The sequence below is a fragment of the Leopardus geoffroyi genome, chromosome B1, assembly GCF_018350155.1.
Source record: "Leopardus geoffroyi isolate Oge1 chromosome B1, O.geoffroyi_Oge1_pat1.0, whole genome shotgun sequence".
Taxonomy (NCBI): domain Eukaryota; kingdom Metazoa; phylum Chordata; class Mammalia; order Carnivora; family Felidae; genus Leopardus; species Leopardus geoffroyi.
In genome coordinates, this window is record NC_059327.1 from 103,947,475 (window position 1) to 103,969,074 (window position 21,600).

Below are 21,600 nucleotides of genomic sequence, written 5' to 3' on the forward strand. Positions count from 1 at the left end.
GAAAGGCCTGGGGAGATGTTCCAGGCAAAAGACACTGAGGCTTGGAAAGAGCTGGCTAGTGTGGGTAGAGAGTCAAGGATGAAGTCCGCGAAAAAGCCAACATCCTGAGCACAGAGGCCTTGTGGGCCACAGGGAGAATTCTAGATTTTATCTACGTGTGGTGAGAAGCAATGGCAGATTTGTAAACAGGAGAATGACTTTATCTGCTTTAATTTTACAGGATGGTTATGACTGCTGAGTGGAAAACAGAATGTAGGGGCAAAAATGGAGGTAGAAGGCTAACGAAAGGTCCATAGCTAGACAAAATGTTAGCTTGTCCCAGCAGGAGAGGAAGTGGTCAGCAGAGGTCGGTTGAGGGTTAAAGTTTTTAAACAGAGTGAACAAGATTTGATAATGGATTGGATGTCAGATATAAAAAATGAAGGATGGCTCCTAGGTTTTTACCTAAGCAACTAAGTACATTGAAGTAATATTTACCAGGCAGGTTCTTCTCTGTTTTATGAAAGAATTCACCACGTAATTCTTTTCCATTACGAGTTTCACATATGCATTAAAAACATGATGGAAATAAAGGTTAGATTTCGCACATCATATCAGAAATGAAAGTTCATCTTGAATCAAGATATATATATTTTTACTTAATACCTCTCTTCATATGTAAATGCTAATTAAAAACTTAAATGGATATTATCTATAAATCTACCAATGCAGAGGACAGAAAAATCTCAAGACTAGTTTTGAATATTCTAACATCACTGTACTTTCTGCTTAATGAGAGTGAAAATGAGGTAACCAACACTACACACGTGCTATTAAACTGAAGAAAAGGCCATTTTATAAGCATTAAACTCCTGTGGCCCGCCAAATGTTCCTACTCACTCACCTATGGGGAGGGCAATTACCATTCTGAGATTGCTAAAGCAATAGAATATGCCTTTATCTATTTTCCTTTAGGCTGAAACATTTCAAATGTTTTTAAAAGTCACTTTCTGGTCTCCTTATCTGATTTACAAGAACTAAGGTGACATTATTGCATCACCTCAATCGAATCTGACAATATGTTTCTTAACCTAATAAAAATTCCCCTCCCCCCATTATAATAATAACAAGTTTATTTTGCTGTGAGGCATTTTTAATTGCATCATGTATGGCTATAATTGAAATGTGCCCATTTTGGGTTGACATTTTAATTACCCCATTATCCAGAAAATAGATATTATGAAACTTTGAAAAATAATTTTTTGCAGTTTAGAACTGTTTTTAGCCATTGTTACAGTCAATTAGTCTTCTGAAATCCTTTAAACATGGGAGAATTTTCTTCAAGTTAATGTCTTTTCTCTTAATACATTTAGTATTTTCCCTTAAATATTAATTTCTTCCTACTAATTAATTTAGTCTCAAGATAAACTAAATCTTTCTACATCCTTCCCTCACCCTTAATCTGACCTTCATTTTGGAATCTTTTTTGCCCTCAGTTTTGTACAAAGATCCTTGTTTCACATGGTTCAAAGAATCCCCAAACTTTTGAAGCTCACTGCTTTTGATCTTGGCTCTGTGGCCATGAAAAATGCATGAGAAATTTTATTATTATTTTGCAAACAGGCCATGATAACAGAAAAAGATAGTTAAGCCCTGGACCTAAATGAATTTAGGGCTATCACCTAAAAGAGAAGGGTAATCTGGAAGTAAGGTTAAAATGAACTGTACTAAAATTTTTGATGCCCAGCAAGAGATTAATCTGACACAGAGAGGCAAAACTCATCAAAGTAGAAATCTTAATGATTTCCAGGAAAACTGGATGTATTGGGGGTTGACTTGGGAGTAAGGTCCCTTTAAGGAGTGCTACCAAAGCTCCTCCTATCCTATGCTGTCATACGTAAGAGGAAGCAGAGAACTTGTCTGGGTCTCAAGGGTAGAAGGAGAGAGAACATTGTAGCTATTTCACAAACTTTTGCATCAAAATTTACTTTAGACATTTACTGATAGAAGAAAACAAACAAACAAACCAGACTTGACCTAGTTTACCTGTGGTGTTAGTCCCTCTGGATTGGGTGATGAGTGTAGTTCGCTAGAAATTGGTTAGATAAGAGAATCTTAAAAGCAGAGAACAAACTGAGGATTGCTGGAGGGAAAGTGGATGTGGGGATGGGCTAAATGGGTGAGGGGCATTAAGGAGAGTTACTTGTTGGGATGAGCACTGGGTGTTATACGTAAGTGATGAATCACTAAATTCTACTTCCAAAATCATTATTACATTATATGTTAACTAACTTGGATTTACATAATATTTAAAAATAATAATAATAATAAAAAAGAAGGAAATTGGTTAGCTCACTGAGGTGGCACCAGAGAAGACTGGGATCTTACTCTCCTCCATGGTCTCCTATGATTCTTAAGTCTTCTCCTCTTACACCCTAGACTTTAAGATTCAATCCTTAAACTTTTCTTTTTCTCTCTCCACACTATCTCACAATATGTATTTCCAAAGATCTTCCATTGTAAGATACAACATCAGAAAAGATACACATAACCTCAATAATAAAATGTATTCCAGGGGTGCCGGGGTGTCTCAGTGGGTTAAAAGTCCGACTTCGACTCAGGTCATGATCTCACAGTTTGTTACTTCGAGCCCCACGTTGGGCTCTGTGCTGACAGCTCAGAGCCTGGAGCCTGGAGCCTGCTTTGGACTGTGTCTCCCTGTCTCTCTGCCCCTCCCCCACTTGTTCTCTCTCTCTCTCTCTCTCTCTCTCTCTCTCTCAAAAATAAATAAACATTAAATTTTTTTTAAATGTACCCCAATTACACACTTATAAAATGTGAAGCATAGAAACATTTCAATCAGGAAACATAATACTGTGTATTAATGATTCTTAAATCTACAATTTTATTGCCATTGAATTGTCTACTAGTCATTTTCAGGTGTATATCTTGCCTCTGAAGCCTGTTTTCTTTACTATTTACAGAAATAGTAAGAGTGCTGTCATTGCTCTCCAAGTCAGTGGCTTTTAACCTACATTTCCTATGCTCCATGTCCAGTCTGTCATTAACACTGACCTATGATGTGTTCCTTTCTTTTCTTTCTAAGGTCGAGTCCTTATCATGGCATGCCTAGAGTACTGTCACAGAATCTCAGTTGGTGACCTTGCCTCTAGGCAGAAACAGAGGAGATAGCAACATGGTAAGTGTTCTAAGTTAGATTTCCTCACTTTATTTCATGGGTCCATTGCTTAATATGTGTGTGACTTTGGGCAAATTATTTTTTTAAGATTCTTTTCCTCATCTAGCAACTAAGTGTAAGAATAGTACTTTACTCATGCAATTTCATGATTATATGAAGGAATACATGGAAAGTATTAGAACCACATCTGAAATTCTAGCAAGCATTCATAAGATATTAGCTACTAAGACACCACATTCTAATCCACTTGACACAAAAGTATTAGCATCAGCTCTACTAAAATATCAGTTAATTCGGCCATTAAACATAAGTGCATTCATTTAGCAAATGAGTGTCTATCTTATAGTAGGTAAATTAAACCAACAAGCAGAAGAGGTAAGGGGAGATACAGATAATAAACAAGAAAACAAATATATGAACAAATAGTTTATTTTGGGGCGCCTGGGTGGCGCAGTCGGTTAAGCGTCCGACTTCAGCCAGGTCACTGTAATGCCCGATGTTCTAAAACCTCCCACAAAAGACCACCAGAGTCGTGAGTCAAAGCCAAGCGGCAAGGGTCGTTTATTGCAGGTTCGAACCTGGACCTCTGCGCACTCGTTGCCGGTGACACACAGAGGCCCCGATCAGAGTTGGTATAGGGTTTTTATAGACAGGGACAAACAGCATAGGTGAGTGAGGGTCCTGATAGGTAAATTCTAAAGTAAGGACATTTGTGGTTTTCTGATTGGGCGTCCTTTGTCTGTTACTTGTGGTGGGGGAGAGAAAGAAAAAAAAAAAAAGGGAAGGGGATAGGTGAGGAATGTGTTAAACAGGCAAGATTACAGAAGCGAGAGACGCCAGTTGGTTTAAGTACAATTACTCATTTCATTACATATCAGACTACGTTTAGGAAGGTTTACAACCCATTCTACTACACAGCGGGTTACTTCCAGGAAAGGTCTCACAATGCTCTTGGTAAACAGCAAGCAAAACAGACTTCTCAACAATTGTATCAAAGATCCATAATAAGCGGAAAAGAGAACCTAGCTTTAAACTAAGGTAGGGCTGTCATTTGGATTGTTCCTTACATTCCCCCCTTTTTCTTGTGCCTAAAGAGCCAATCTTGGATCTTCAGTTTTCTATTTGTAATGTTTCGAGCGGTTGGTACTGAGTTCGTAAGACCATTAATTGTACAGCATTGAACCTGTCTTGGACAAAATTAATAATTCTGTTTATGATACAGGGGCCGAATGTGAGAGCGAGCAGTAGGATGGCCAGAGGCCCGAGTAAGGCGGAGAGCAGGGTAGTTAACCATGGGGACGCACTGAACCAGGATTCAAACCATCCAGCCTCTTGTTCTCTTTCCTTTTTCCGTTTATTTAGCCCTTCTCGGACCTTGGCCATAGAATCTCTTACTATTCCTGTGTGGTCAGCATAGAAACAACATTCTTCTCCTAGTGCTGCACAGAGACCACCCTGCTGTAGGAACAGCAGGTCTAATCCTCTCCTGTTTTGTAAAACTACTTCCGAGAGGGAGGTTAGGGACTTTTCAAGCGAAGTGATGGCAGTTTCTATTCTTTCTATATCTTTGTCAACCGCTTCTCTAAGTATACTAAATCCCTTGTTTTGTATAGTTAAGGCCGAGATCCCTGTCCCGGTTCCGATGGCCCCGAGTCCAAATATGGTGGCCAGAGTTAGAGCCCCTGCAGTAATGAGTTCTCTTTTAGTCACTCTTTTGGGTGCTATCCACATCTGGTCTACATACTCAGCTGTGTGGTATATGATTTTTGGGAACACAATTACCATTACACAGAATTCCGACTGATTGAACATGTCCTTATAGAGGCAAGGGGTTAATCCCGCATGAGAACAAAGCCACCATGAGTTATTTGGTGGAATAATCCAGTTCTCTGAAGTATTGAATATATTCCTGTTACTTATGCATAAGTGGCTATATTTTGTTGGCACTGTTCCTATACATGTCCCATTTCCCGTAAGCACTGGTAGTGTGAGGCCGGGTCTTCTCTGTCCCCAACTGCAAGCGTCTGAGTTGTTTGCAGTGCTATAATTCCCTGTTATTGCTACTGACTCGTAAAATGGAGGTTTTGTGGAATAGCACAGCCAACAAGCTTCTGTTTCATTGGGTTTAGTATGGTTTAAGGCCTTATAAGTAGTATTTATCATTACCCATAAGGGGTCATCTTTGAATGGGATTTGAATTTTTTGGGGTTTTTTCGGGGTCACCTGAGTGGTCGAAGAACTAGTACCCATGCCCGTGGTGTCAGTAGGCTTACTAGTGGGCCCTGGAGTAGTAGTAGGCTCACTGGTGGCCCCTATTACTGGATTCGGTCCTACTAACACTGGTGGAACCTTGGGTTGTACCTTTAGTTTTATCTGAATAACAGTTGCAAAGTAAGGCGGTCCCCGATACAGGTGAATTCCCCAATTTAGCCCCGTAATCCATCTCGTCTCCTTTTTTCCGTCCTCTAGGAATTTGATACGAATAAGGTTACAGGCGCGGATCTGCTTGGGACAGGGGCTGGCAAATTTCATGTCAATATAATGGGGTTTTACCTCCCATTTCCAGCTTCCATCATTGATAGTGACACAGCTCCAAGCCTTACAGTAGAGGGATTCGACTCCTCCACAGGTTTTTTTCATTGCTCCTGTTCTGAACCCGGGACATGCATAAAACCCACCAGATCTTATGCGCTTTTTTTCATTTTCTGGGGTTCCGGTCCATGACGGATTAGGACGCTGGCGGCTTCCGTTGGGGGGAAGTACCCCCATAGTTATGGCTACGTCCTCTAGGTTAAAATATAGATCAGGCCACCAGGCATTTAGGGGAGTATCGTCTATTGTGGTAGTATTATAGACTTCCTGAGTTTCTAGGTTAGAAATCTCCCAAGTTAAAGTATAGGGTATATGGGGGTTGCTCGCAATACTTATCAGTCCGTAGGAGGTGAGTAGGAGCACGCTAATGAGTGTTCCTCCGATCATTGTGGGTCCGGAGCTGCAGCAACAGTCTTGGTATGGGACACCCAGGCCTTTGGTCTCAGCCGGTTTTCGGGGTCAGGTTTTCGACGCAGAGCCAATTTTAAAGGATGGGTCTTACTCTGGTCAACTGTCCAGGCGGTGTTGGCTTCCGGCACGAAGTCTTTTTGAACCGCAAAGGTATCAGCTGATCGGGCGTGGGTGTAATGGATCCAGGTAGCAATCCCGTCGACTTTGAGAGCAGTGGGTGTGGTTAGGATCACAATGTAGGGTCCCTTCCACCGTGGTTGGAGGGTCTCTTGCTGGTGTCTCCGCACATATACCCAATCTCCGGGTCGGTAGTGATGCGGCTCAGGAGGGGGCCCGTTCTCATAAATGGCTCTCAATCTGGGCCAAACTTCCTGGTGGGTGTGCTGTAGTTCCCTCAGGGAAATAAGAAGTTCATGATCATCAAATTCAGTTAACACATTAGACTGTAGGTTGGGAATTATAGGGGGGGGCACTCCATACATGATTTCAAAGGGGGTTAATCCAAGTTTGTAAGGGGAATTCCGCACCCTGAACAGAGCGTAGGGGAGTAAGACTACCCAGTTAGCGCCAGTCTCCATGGTCAATTTGGTTAGGGTCTCTTTTAGGGTTCTATTCATTCTTTCTACCTGTCCTGAACTTTGGGGTCTATATGCACAATGTAGTTTCCAATCGGCCCCAATAAACTGCGCTATCCCTTGTATTACCTTTGAAATGAATGCTGGTCCATTGTCTGATCCTATTAGGGTAGGGAATCCGTACCTGGGCATGATGTCTTCCAACATTTTCTTTGCTACTATCTGTGCAGTCTCATGCTTGGTGGGGAAGGCCTCTGTCCATCCTGAAAAGGTATCTATAAACACTAGCAGATATTTGTATCCATATTTTCCAGGCTTTACCTCGGTGAAGTCTACTTCCCAATAGGCTCCCGGCCTGGTTCCGCGAGTTCTTGAGCCAGGGTTTTTCCCGTGGTTGGTGGCGTTAGTTAGTTGGCAAGATTTACAGCTAGTAACTATCTGTTCGATTTTTGTCCTAGAGTCTTTGATGGTGATCCTAGCATGTCTTATTAAGTCTTGCATTTTTCTCGTGCCCATATGAGTGGCTCGGTGCATCTTGGATAAAACTTTATTTCCCATTTCCTCTGGGAGGATTATGCTACAGTCTGCTGCTCTCCACCATCCGTTAAGGCACTGAGTCATAGGCAATTTTTGGATCCAGTCTAGGTCTTTTTTAGTGTAGGTGGGACTTTCTGGTAAACTAGCTGGACCGGGGTCTGGTAGGGTGGTCATTAAAGCACAGTCCACCTGTAAGGCCACCTCTCGGGCCACCTGGTCAGCCAGATTATTTCCTCTGGCCACCGGTGTGATCGGTTTTTGGTGGCCTGGGCAATGTATGATGGCTAGTCGTTTAGGCAGCCAGAGTGCCTTTAAAAGAGCCAATATTTCTTCTTTGTTTTTGATGGTTTTCCCTTCTGCAGTTAACAGTCCCCTCTCTCTGTATATACCTCCATGTATGTGGGCCGTAGCAAAAGCATATCTGCTATCGGTGTACACGTTTAGTCTCTTGTCTTTTCCCAAAGTCAGTGCCTTGGTTAAGGCCACAAGTTCAGCCCGTTGGGCAGAGGTGCCAGCTGGCAAAGGCTCTGCCCAAACAGTCTCAGTTTCAGTTGTGACTGCTGCCCCCGCGTACCTTTGACCTTGATGTATAAAGCTGCTGCCGTCAGTGAACCAGGTAACTTCGGCGTCTGGCAGTGGATGATCCTGTAAATCTTCCCGAACTCCATGAACCTGTGCCAATATCTCAGCGCAGTCATGGAGAGGGGTATCTAAGTCCGGGTCTGGTAACAGGGAGGCAGGGTTTAGTGTTCTGGTGGGAGCATAAATGATTCTGAGGGGATTTAATAAGAGTCCCTGGTAGTGAACCAGTCGGGCATTGCTAATCCATCGGTCAGGAGGTTGTTTGAGGACTCCCTCGATGGCATGAGGGGTTGTGATATGTAACTCTTGTCCCATAGTTAACTTATCAGCATCCTTTACCATTAGAGCTGTAGCAGCTATCATACGGAGGCAAGGAGGCCAGCCAGCCGCTACTGGGTCCAGTCTTTTTGAAAGATAGGCAACAGGCCTGGGCCATGGGCCAAGGAGTTGCGTCAGCACTGCTTTGGCTACCCCTTTATTTTCATCTACGAAGAGATGAAAAGGTTTGGAGACATCGGGGAGCCCTAAGGCTGGTGCCGACAGCAGGGCGAGTTTAATTTGCTGGAAAGCCTGCTCAGTTTCCTCTGTCCACTCAAAGGGCGCCCGTTCTCGGGTGACCAAGTAAAGAGGCTTAGCCATCTCGGCGAACCGAGGTATCCACAAGCGGCAGAACCCGGCTGATCCCAGGAACTCTCTTACCTGCCTTCGGGTCGTGGGTCGGGGGATGCGGAGAACGGTTTCCTTCCGTGCATCAGTGAGCCATCGTTGGCCTTCCCTTAACAGATACCCCAAGTAGGTTACCTCGGATCTGCAAATTTGGGCTTTCTTTGCTGAAGCCCGGTACCCCAGGGCACCAAGTGTCCGGAGGAGATTTTTGGTGCCTTGCAAGCAAGCTTCGGCAGTCTCAGCGGCGATTAAAAGATCGTCAACGTACTGTAAGAGAGTTACTTCGGGGTTTTGATTCCGGTACTCACCCAGATCCTCGTGGAGTGCCTCATCGAACAAGGTGGGTGAGTTTTTAAATCCTTGGGGGAGCCGGGTCCAGGTGAGTTGCCCATTTATGCCTCTCTCAGGGTCGAACCACTCGAAGGCGAAGAGCTCCTGGCTTTTGGGGGCCAGAGGCAGGCTGAAAAAAGCATCTTTTAAATCAAGGACCGTATACCATTGTTTTTCTGGGCTGAGGGCACTTAGGAGGGTATAGGGGTTGGGTACTGTTGGGTGTATGTCCATGACTCGGCGGTTAACTTCTCTCAGGTCTTGTACCGGACGGTAGTCTGCACTGTTAGGTTTTCGTACGGGCAGCAGGGGGGTGTTCCAGGCTGAATGGCAGGGACGCAAGATGCCTAAGTCTAGGAGGCGACGGATATGTGGTGTGATGCCCTTTTTGGCCTCCATTGACATCGGGTATTGTCGGACCCGAACTGGATCTGCCCCCGGTTTCAACTCTATGAATAGAGCTGGGCGATGTTTAGCCAACCCCATACCCCCGGTTTCAGCCCATGCTTCTGGAAACTGCTGGAGCCAGGGCTCTATGTTTTGACTTTGTGAGGGTGGCCCCTGATGGAGTCGATATTCATCTTCTAATCTTAGAGTAAGTATGGTAATGGGTTGGTTGTGCGGGCCAGTCACTTGGGGGCCCTCTGGCGTAAAATGAATCTGGGCCCCCATTTTAGTGAGTAAGTCTCTTCCTAATAAGGGGCACGGGCTGTCAGGGATGACTAGGAAGGAATGGGTGACCTTTCCATTTCCTAGGTCCACAGTTCTCTGGGTGGTCCAGGGATATTTTCTTATTCCAGTAGCCCCTTGGACCCAGGAAGATTTTTCAGAGATTTTTCCATGGGGTCTGATCAAGACCGAATGTTGTGCCCCTGTGTCGACTAAGAATTGAACTGGGTTCCCCTCCACTTGTAGCGTTACCCTAGGTTCGGGGAGGGGATCCGAACCCCGTCCCCCCTATTCTGCATCTTGAGTGAAGAGGGCGGGTGTGGTTTTTGGCTGCCACGGTTTTTGACCATAATGTGGCTTTTTCTTTTTAGGGCATTCTCGGGCCCAGTGGCCTTTTTCTTTGCAATAGGCGCATTGGTCCTTATCTAGGGGCTTGTGTTTATCCAGGGGCTTTTGGACAACAGTAGCCAGGACTTTGGTCATTTTCTCGGTGGCTTTAAGTTGCCTGTCCTCTGGAGTCTCTCTATTATTATAGACACGCTGGGCAATGCGGAGTAAGTCCTGAATCTGTTTTCCCTCCAGGTCCTCTAGCTTCTGGAGTTTCTTTTTAATATCAGTGGCTGCTTGATTTACAAAGGCCATTACAACAGCAGCTTGATTTTCGGGGGCCTCGGGGTTCATGGGGGTATACTGTCTGAAGGTTTCCATTAATCTTTCTAAATAAGCGGCAGGGCTCTCTGTCTTACCTTGTATTATTGAATACACTTTTGCCAAATTAGTGGGCTTGCGTGCAGCAGCCCGGAGACCCGCCATTAGAGTCTGGCGATAAATGCGCAGCCGTCCCCTACCTTCTGCCGTGTTGTAGTCCCAGCCATCCTGTGGGGGTCGGGTCAAGGGAAAAGCTGCGTTAATGAGATCAAGGTTAGCAGTGGGTTGGCCGTCATCCCCAGGAACCAGCTTTCTTGCTTCCAATTGAATTCTTTCTCGCTCCTCGGTAGTGAACAGGATTCGGAGGAGCTGCTGACAATCATCCCAGGTGGGTTGGTGAGTAAACATAACGCTGTCTAAGAGACTTATTAAATCTTTAGGGTTGTCAGAAAATCGGGCATTCTGGGTTTTCCAGTTATATAGGTCACTAGTAGAGAAGGGCCAATATTGGAGTCGGGGATTCCCCGTATCATCGGGAGGCCCTATTTCCCGTAAAGGTAAAGCTACGGTGGAGTCAGGAAGGCGGAGTCCTGGCTCACGTGGGGCCCGCCTACGAGTATGTCCGGCCGGCCCTTGGTCTTCGCCCCCATTAGGCATGGGCGCGGGTTGAGCCTCCCTATTCTCCAGTTCTCCTATGGGCTGGGCTACGGGAGGCTCTGCCGGCGCAGCAGGGATAGGGGCAGCTTGCGGAATGCGAGGAGGAACCTGGTAAGGGGGAGGGTCGAGAAAAGGCAAATCTTGGCTGTCGGGGAGAACAGGGGGTGCAGCTGGAGTTGGCGACTTGGGAGGGCTGATAGGTTTAGCCGCTAGGATTTGGCATGACTCTGCTATTAAGAAAGAGGCCATCCAAGGAGGAGGGTTTTCTACTAAATCTTGCCACACCAGAATATAGGGAATCTGATCCGAGTGACCTTCTTTCCCTGGTAGGAAAATTTTTGATTTTACTTTAAGGACCACAGGGAGGCAGAAGGTTCCCTCTGTAGGCCAATTAACCCCGAAGGTGGGCCATTCAGAGCGGCAATAGGTAATTAACTTCCTTTTGTGAATGTCTAGGCTTAAGCTGTGTCCTCTAGCTTTTACGGCCCTGAAATTGGCGAGGAGGAGGGAGAGAGGGGTGCTCTGCGTTTGGCCCATATTATAATTCTGAGGAAGAGGAGAGGAGAAAAGGGGGGGGGGCGCCGCTGGCCAGGGGGCAGGAAGGAAAGCCGCAGGGAGCTGAGAAAGGAGGAGAGAGAAACAAAGGATGGAATAATTAATTCTGATCAGCCGAGAAAACACTTAATTCCAATAAAACATCCGACCTATGAAAGAAAAACAAGAACTAACAAAAATCTTTCGCAGCGGTTCCAACTTTCTTGGCTAGCCCGACAGAGAGGGTTACGGCGGTATTTACAAGGGCCCCGGGGTGACAATACATTTAGACTGACAAAGAAGCACTCTTTAGACTGACAAAGAAGCACTCGCGTACTCGCCCGTCCGCGTCCCTCGCGGGAACTTAGGTGCCTCTTAGCATGGGCGGGCAGGTATAAACCCCCTGCTCGGATCAAAAAGATTTTGACCGCCTTAAGCCGTATGAGGATCACCGCGGAAATCGGGTTAGAGCCCACTCGAATCCCGTAGCTTATGCTGTGGGACTACAGATAAGAAGCACTCGCGTACTCGCCCGTCCGCGTCCCTCGCGGGAACTTAGGTGCCTCTTAGCATGGGCGGGCAGGTATAAACCCCCTGCTCGGATCAAAGAGATTTTGACCGCCTTAAGCCGTATGAGGATCACCGCGGAAATCGGGTTAGAGCCCACTCGAATCCCGTAGCTTATGCTGTGGGACTACACATAGGGTAAGTCAGGCGCGTGCCCCTGACTCCCAACAATCATTCCATTCAACAGACAGACACACAGACATACATCACATCAAAATACCGGTAATAATTGGCATGCCTAGATGATTTTTCTTCTTTTTTAGACGCCTAGAGATATTTTTAGCACTCTGGAGGTTCATAAAGAAAATGAAAGTATTTAGTTCGCAGGCGCGTTGGGCGTAAGCAGCCCCCAGAAAAGAATCCAGATGGGCCAAGGAGCCCCAGATGGACCGAACAGCCCCAGATGGGCCAAACAGCCCCAGATGGACCAACCTGGTCCTCAGATGGGCCAAACAGCCCCAGATGGGCCAAACAGCCCCAGATGGACCAACCTGGTCCTCAGATGGGCCAAGGAGCCCCAGATGTCAGTGGACGTCTCCAACTGACCCCGGCTGGGTGCCCTATAGCGCGTCCGCCAGGGTCACACCAGCTTCCAGACAGAACCGGTTCTCCAGAGAAGAAGCACAGATTAGAGAGAAAAGGAAGAACGTTAGAGCCGGCTTACTTACCGATCGGAATCAGATACGACCCATTGATCAGAAGTCTGGTGAGCTCGGGGGAGATCTCGGTGGGACCTCCAAATGTAATGCCCGATGTTCTAAAACCTCCCACAAAAGACCACCAGAGTCGTGAGTCAAAGCCAAGCGGCAAGGGTCGTTTATTGCAGGTTCGAACCTGGACCTCTGCGCACTCGTTGCCGGTGACACACAGAGGCCCCGATCAGAGTTGGTATAGGGTTTTTATAGACAGGGACAAACAGCATAGGTGAGTGAGGGTCCTGATAGGTAAATTCTAAAGTAAGGACATTTGTGGTTTTCTGATTGGGCGTCCTTTGTCTGTTACTTGTGGTGGGGGAGAGAAAGAAAAAAAAAAAAAGGGAAGGGGATAGGTGAGGAATGTGTTAAACAGGCAAGATTACAGAAGCGAGAGACGCCAGTTGGTTTAAGTACAATTACTCATTTCATTACATATCAGACTACGTTTAGGAAGGTTTACAACCCATTCTACTACACAGCGGGTTACTTCCAGGAAAGGTCTCACAATGCTCTTGGTAAACAGCAAGCAAAACAGACTTCTCAACAATTGTATCAAAGATCCATAATAAGCGGAAAAGAGAACCTAGCTTTAAACTAAGGTAGGGCTGTCATTTGGATTGTTCCTTACAGTCACGATCTCGCGGCCCGTGAGTTCGAGCCCCGCGTCAGGCTCTGGGCTGATGGCTCAGAGCCTGGAGCCTGTTTCCGATTCTGTGTTTCCCTCTCTCTCTGCCCCTCACCCGTTCATGCTCTGTCTCTCTCTGTCCCGAAAATAAATAAACGTTGAAAAAAAAATTAAAAAAAAAATAGTTTATTTTGTGATAATGGTTATGATGTTATGATTAAGATAAAACGAGATACGATGGATGTGGAGGTTGTGTCTAGATTGGGAGGTTAAAACATGACAAAGGGGGTCACTTTTGTCTTTTTAAAATTATCACATAACTGTTATTACGTAATAGGTAAGCTTTTGAAACTGGCTTTCACTCAACATAATGCCTTTGAGATTCATCCAAGTTGTTACAATTTCTCATTTTCACTATAAAATATGTTTTAAAGAACCCAGGGGTTGTGCTTTTTTTTTAGTTTATTTACTTATTTTGAGAGATACAGAGAGCATACGCAGGGGATGTGACAGAGAGAGAAGGAGACAGCGGATCCGAAGTGGGCTCTGTGCTGACAGTGGCCACCCCATGACAGGGCTTGAACTGACGAACCATGAGATCATGACCTGAGCTGAAGTTGGACACTTAGCTGACTGAACCACCAGGTGCCCCCAAGAACCCAGAAGTTTTTACATAGATATTTACCATTTCTGTTGTTCTCCCTTCAGATGTTACAACTTTCCTTGTGGTGTGATGTTCCTTCTCTCTGAAGGATTTTTTTTAGCAATTGTTTTATAATGGTTTTGCTAGCAACAACTCCTCTTAGTTTTCCTTCATCTAAAAATGTTTTTATTTCACTTCCATTCTTGAAGGATAATTTTACTGAATATAGAATCCTGGATTAACAGCTCTTTTCCTGAGGCACTTTAAAATTGTTGTTCCACTTCTTCCTGGGTTCTGTAGTTTCTAAAAATCATCTGTCATTGTTCCCTAAATGTAATGGGTCTTTTCTCCTGGATGCCGTCAAGATTTTTTCTTTGTTTTTGGTTTTTAGCAGTCTGATTAATGATGTGTCTAGGTTTAGATTTTCTTGTTTTTATCATGTTTAATAATTGTTGAACTCCTAGAATCTGTAGATTTATGTCTTTGGTCAAATTTTACTGGTTTGCAACCATCATTTCTTCCAATATTTTTTTAACACCATAATTTTTTTTTCTTCTTCTGTGATTCTAATGATATGAAGCTTAAGTTCAATGTCAGTTTCATTTTTCAAATCTTTGCAGCGTTGCCCATATCTGTCCCATACGTGAATCACTTAGTCTGGTACATAGGTGGCCACTGGTGGTCCATCTGTTAATTCTCAGTATCTTTTGTGTTTAGAATCAGATATACAAATTTAGAGCTCAGGAGTGAACCCAGGAGTTTGTAATGACTTTATGATGTCCCTTTTCTGAGTCCCTTCCCTTTTTGGTTTTTGACCAGAAAGCTGAGGATTTAGTTACTCCACTGTGCTGCACTCTTTCCGTGACTGTGTGCACATCCCGGAACAATAGACAGTATGACTGAAAGAAGAAAAGCAATAGAGGCTCACTCCGCCTTCTTGGGATCACAGCTCTTCCAGAGAGGAAGATCTTCCTCCCTTCAAGTTTTCAACAACTCCAGGCTCCTATTGCCACTTATTGTAGCTGCTCATCCCGTAGCCACTGTGAGTTTTTCTGGAAGCTAGAGAAGAAGAGAACTGAGAAAAGAGAAAAAAAGGAGGGATTTCTCCCTACTATCTCAATATTTGGAGACCTTTATTCCACTCCCCAGACAGAATAAGAGAGTTTCTCCTAGAACTCTGTCTGCACCTTGCTGCCCTCTTCTGGTTTGGGGACTGCCTTACATTCAAGCCAGGGTATACCGGAGGAAAATGGGAAATTCATTGCCAATCTGATGTATGTTGAATTCCGGTCTTCCTCCCCTGTCTGCCAGCCACCACTTATTTTTCAAAGACTTCGAATGAATTTTATTCCATGCATTCTGTCCAGGTTTTAGAGCTATATCTGATGAGATATACAAGGTAGGATATACTTAATCCATCATACCCAAAATCAGAATTCCCACTTTGCTTTTTGTAGTAATTAATTTTTAAATAATTTATCTATTTGCTGCTGACTTGGGATAAACATTTGGTTTCTCAATATAGGAACATAGAAGGTGACCACATAAAAAGAATGCAGAGGGAGGGATCCAGTGGAATAAGTAGCTCCCGGCTCCATGAGCCAAAGCACTTTGTGGCCTAAAAGTACGAGGTTAAAAAGCTAGACTATGAACCATGTGCTCCTCATAACAGGAACTTACACATGTTCATTCTTGTGCACCCAGAACCCACCATAAAGTCACATATATGGTATGCATCAAACATTTCTTTCTTATTGAGTTGGTTCAAGAGATGATAATGAAATACCAAGGCAAAATGTATGGCCAGAATTCCTGGGGTTTGTTTACTCAATCAGCAAATAACTTATGTAATCATATTACGACTTATGGAACATTTTTGCTTCTCATCCTTTATGGGCAAGACTTGCCCCGAAAGGCTTTGTCAAATAACTTGTCGAAACAGGTATATGTGGTTTGCATGTTATTCTCCTGATCTAGAGTCTAGAGCTTATTTTTAAAGAAAATGGGATTTATTTTGGAAAACTTACATTTAATAAGTACATTTTGGCTTCTAGAGATGATGGTGTCTTTTGAATGATTACCCACCGGATTTTTAATTATACCTTCAAAATTTTTGCAAAAGCTTATTTATGATTTCTGGATTGGCAGTGGCCTGTCATTGTTTAAAATGTGAACAAATTGTGTTGCTACATGTACTTATAGCATTCCAACTGAAGTAATTTAATAAGAAATACTAGAATCTTTTATCTAGCCTAATGCCTTCATTTTAGAGATGAAGAAATTAAAACTCATAAAGATTAAGCAACTTGCCCAAGAATTCTTAGGGTATTAGTAAAAGGAGCAAGACCCTGGTACCAATCAAGAGTCGGAAGGCCTCTTGATCCTACTCTGACTTCTCTATTCTTACTCTGGTCTCTTATAGTTGTTTTAACAGCTGTTACAGTATCTAAGAGATATGAACAAGTTTTTGCCTAAAGAGGGTAAAGCTAGTTCTTCTATTTTATTTACACTTTGGAAAAGCGTCAGCAATTTAGAAAACTGGGTTTTATTTTTTTCTCAAGATAACTACAGCTCCAGGCATCATGTCTTCAAACTACATATGGAGATGTGAATGTGTTGGAGAACACAAGACACCAACAATTCTTCTAAATCCCCAGATTATAATTATATTCCTTCCTTATACTCCTAACACTTATATGTTTCTTTCTAAGTTTTTCGTCTGGAAAACATCATTACTCTAAAATGAAACAAATCTCTGCCTTTTCCACCATTGTGCACTGAGTCTCTAATTGTATATAGAAAGAAATATACCATCATGCCAACTCCAAAATGGGTATCTCCAGCCTGGACTTCTCTCCTGAACTCCACATTCACAGAGCTGCAGGCTACTTGACATCTGCACCTCGACGTATAATAGACAACTCAATGTTTACAGGTCCAAAACTAAGTTCTGCGTAGTTCCCTCAGACCTTTACACTCCTCTTGGTGCCCCTTTAATTGGAGTTGTTCATTTTTTCTCCTTAGTATTTCTATTATTTTTAATACTCAGAGTGAATGTTTCCTATTCTCTGGCTTTCCTACCTTTAGATATATTTACATAGTTGTTCTACAGTATGACTTGATCATTCCAATATCTGAAATCTCAGCGGGTCTCTTTCTGGTATCTGTGCTTCTGCTGAGTCTTGCTGTTTCCTGGTGTGCTTGAACATATTTGTATACCACTCATTACTCTAGTTCAAAGTTACACACGAAGGCAGACCAGCTGGGTATAATGAAGCGTTGGCTGATTTCGTCTCTTTAGTGGTTTCTAATCTTTAATCTTTAGGAAATTAGAGCAAGTCCCATACATCTGTCTACCTTCCTTTATTACAGTATTTGCAATTAGACTAATCACTTATTCATCAACTATTTGGTAAGGTGAATGTGTTTCTTAATGTTTTGTTCTATTGGGGTTTTGCCACACAGTATTTTAAGAATTGTCTATAAAAGCTTTTCTTTTTTTCTTTTTTAGGTAACAGAATTTTCCTGAAAACACACACAGGTGGAAAAAACAAAGTATATTTAGTATATTTGTTTGATATTTCTCTTCTCTTCATTTTGCTTACACCAAGTCAAAATAAAAGACAGTACATAGTTAACTTCATTTTTATTCTCAGTATACATAATCACTTGGGCATGTTTTCCAAAACTAATTGATATTCATTAGAAAATATCCAGTGTTAAGACATGTAAGAACTAAATAAATAAAAATACTAACAACATTCTTGGTTGGGAAAACCCAACACTGTAAATCTATAAATTCTCAAAAATTTTACCTGAAAATTTAATGCATTACTAATCGATAGTCCATGAGATAATATTCCTGAGCTTGACAATATGATTCTAAAATTCATTTTAAATAATGGCTAATAAGGGGCGCCTGGGTGGCGCAGTCGGTTAAGCGTCCGACTTCAGCCAGGTCACGATCTCGCGGTCCGTGAGTTCGAGCCCCGCGTCGGGCTCTGGGCTGATGGCTCAGAGCCTGGAGCCTGTTTCCGATTCTGTGTCTCCCTCTCTCTGCCCCTCCCCCGTTCATGCTCTGTCTCTCTCTGTCCCAAAAATAAATAAACATTGAAAAAAAAATTTTAAATAATGGCTAATAAAAAGATAAGTGTTGAAAAGAATAAAGTTAAGGAAACTTGTCCAACCAGATGGTAATATACATTCCTAAATCAGTCCAGAAACAAAGTTAGTATATGATACAAAGATCATAATGTATCAATGGTGAAAATAATTGAATATTTAATTATTAGTTTTTGGATAACTATTTAACCACTTAGAAACAAAATAAATACTCCAAATACTTACTGTATACATTACTGTAAATTCCAGAGGTAGTAATAATTGAGAGCAAAAAATATGGTACCATGTAAGAGTGGTGTCCTACAAGCACTTATAATGTGGAAGTCTGATAATAAAAGATTACAAAAGTGATAGTGGCAGCACCTGGGTGGCTCAGTCGGTTAAGCCTCTGACTCTTGATTTCAGCTTAGGTCATGTTCTCACCGTCTCTGAGATCAAGCCCAGCATTGGGCTCTGCACTGACAGCATGGAGCCTGCTTGGGATTGTCTCTCTCCCTCTCTCTCTGCTCCTCCCCTGCTTGTGCTCTTTCTCTCTCTCTCTGCCTCTCTTTCTCACCAATGTAAACAAACATTTTAAAAAAGTGATAGAAAGATATATGAGCAAATGATCGTATAATCTTAGAGATTCTACATTAAAAGCAAAGATAATGAAGGAAAAAGAATGACTTCACTAAGTAAAAATTTAATACCAGATAATGAAAAACAAAAAATTTAAAACATTTAAATATAAATGAGAAACTTAGAAAACACATTTTCAACATATTTATCAGACAAAATATTTATATGCCATGTTAAAAGTTTTTACAAAACCTCAATTAAAGAAGATGTACATCTTCCCAATATAAAGGAAGCATAAGAGTATATTTACATGGAATTTAAGAAACACAGCAGATGAACAGAGAAGGGAAGGAAAAATAACATAAAAAGAGAGAGGGAGGAAAACCATAAGAAACTCTTAAATACAGAGAACAAACTGAGGGTCGCTGGAGGGGGGTGGGTGGAGGATGGGCTAAATGGGTGATGGGCTTTAAGGAGGGCACTTGTTGGGATGAGCACTGGGTGTTCTACGTAAGTGATGAATTACTGGGTTCTACTCCTGAAACCAATACTACACTGTATGTTAACTAACTTGAATTTAAAGAAATAATTTTTTAAAAAGAATATATTTAAAAAAAAATAATGTAAGTAATAGATAATATACATTAATTATTAATAAAGAAATGCTTAATAAGATACTATTTCTATCATAAAATTGGCAAGTATGAAATATTTACATGAAATACTAAATAAAATTGACCTTTTATTTATTTTTTAAATTAAAAATTTTTTTTTTAATTTTTAATGTTTATTTTTCAGAAAGAGAGAGACAAAGCAAAGTGGGGAAAGGGGCAGAGAGAGAGGGAGACACTGGCTCCAGGCTCCAACCTGTCAGCACAGAGCCTGATGCGGGGCTTGAACTCAGAATTGAGATCATGACCTGAGCTGAAGTCAGATGCTTAACCGACTGAGCCACCCAGGTGCCCCAAAATTGGTGACCTTTTAAAGAAAATAGTCAATTTTATAAATTATTATGGAGTAAATTGTGCTAATTTTTCCAAAAACTTTACAAATCTTATTTCATCTTTATTCTATCAATTTTACATCTAAGAATTAGTTCAAAAAATGTTTTAACATTTTTCTGCATTTATATTTAACTATTTATGATACACAAATAGTTACATAATAGTTAAATACATAAATAGTTTAAATAATTTTAAAGCAACCAATATATGCAGCAGATGATTCAGCAAATAAAATCTATTGGATGCCTACATGGATATATATCATACATTAATTTTTATCACTAAGAAATGTTTAACTATCATCAAATAAAAAATATACAGGTTAGGGGCACCTAGGTGGCTCAGTGGGTTAAGCGACCAACTGCAGCTCAGGTCATGATCTCAGGGTTAGTGAGTTCGAGCCCCACGTCAGGCTCTGTGCTGACAGTTCAGAACCTGGAGCTTGCTTCAGATTCTGTGTCTCCCTCTCTCTCTCTGTATCTCCCCTGCTCACTTACTTTCTCTCTCTCTCTCTCTCTCTCTCTCTCTCCAAAATTAATAAACATTAAATTTTTTAAAACATACACAGGTTGCAGGGTAGTATTTATAGTCTGTCTTTATATAGACTCATGTATTAGTTTTAAGGGTAGGATAGAATTGGGTAGCCGGGGAATCTAATGAACCTGGTAATAAACCTGAAGGGGCCACCTGCTAGCTATATGAGCATACTCCATGGCAATAAAACTCTCCTCCTTTGTAATCTAGTACACACAAATTTCACAAAACATGTACAAGAAAGTTTACAGCGATGTTGTTCCTAATAGCCCCATCCATAATGGAATGGGTAGAAAATCAAGCATATTCACATAAAAATGAAAGTAAACAAACAGAATACAGCTACACAACAAGTATGACTCTCATAAACATAAAACTGGGCAAAAGAAACATAACAGTATGGTTATATTTATATAAAGCTTAAAAATCTAGTAAAGCTAAACCACATTATTTAGGCAAACAAGGATACGTGAAAAAACAATGAAGAAAAATAGCAAGGAAACAACGATCACATAGGGATAGTAGTTACCTCCCGAGCAGAGGTAAGAACCAATAATTCCACAGCTTCTGGAGTGCTCACAGTGTTCTATTTCTTGACTTTCGTGAAAAGGGAGGGAAATGCATGGGAGATCACATTATAATAATTTACTTATTCACATATTTATCTTTTTATTCTTTATATATGTTATATTTCACAATAAAATAAAGATTTTTAGAAGTTGGCGTTTGTTTCTATATCAGTAGTACCCAGGCCCTTTGATCATCTGGTTAATGGGCTATGACATATGATAAGAAAGAAAGCGTTGATCCCCTCCTTGTCTGTCATTTCATTCTGATCCACTGTTCACCCGCTGTTTGTCTCTTATTGTAGAGAATATTCTTGACTTTTTCCAGTAGCGGGATGTGTTTTGTTGCACTGTGCCTACTCCTTAGGCTTGTTGCCATAGGGATTAACGTGAAGCATTTATAAAGCAGATGGCCAGGTTTGCATGCCCTTACTTTCACAGGCCCAGATGTGGCCTGAACCCATGACCTTATTAGTACCTACCGTAAATAACTGGAGTAACTAACTCCAGCTAGTCCTAAAAAGAATGATAAATGAATTCAAAAAACAAGGAAAATAGGAATGCCCTTTAAAATAACTAACTAAAACATCTATTAGTTCTATAATGAAAAATAGGTTAACAGAGTCAAGGCAGACAATTTTTACATGGAGTTGGACTATAATATTGAGTTTTATCTTTCATTTGAGCAAAAGAAAGAAAAAAAATGATAAGCAAGTTAAGCACCATCTTTATATGTGAAATACAGTACATTTTTACTATTATTCTATAAAAAGACATAGTTGACTAAAGATAATGGCACTTAAAAACTATTTTCTAATTTCTAATTCCAGAGATGAAGAAAAATAAATAGGAATATTAGTAACTATAAGATATCTTTCAGAAGAGCAACTGTTGATAAAGCAGAATC

The 21,600-nt window shown here is 41.9% G+C and overlaps 1 protein-coding gene across 1 annotated transcript in view; it reads right to left on the minus strand.

Moving 5' to 3' along the window:
• The window catches only part of LOC123596411, a 183,808-nt gene extending 172,426 nt beyond the window's left edge, over positions 1-11,382 (minus strand). Inside the window, 3 exon segments of the mRNA XM_045474933.1 lie at positions 5,345-6,183; positions 6,273-10,696; positions 11,030-11,382. Of these exon segments, the coding sequence (XP_045330889.1) occupies positions 5,345-6,183; positions 6,273-10,696; positions 11,030-11,382 (5,616 nt within the window).
• Positions 11,383-21,600: the final 10,218 nt, after the last annotated feature.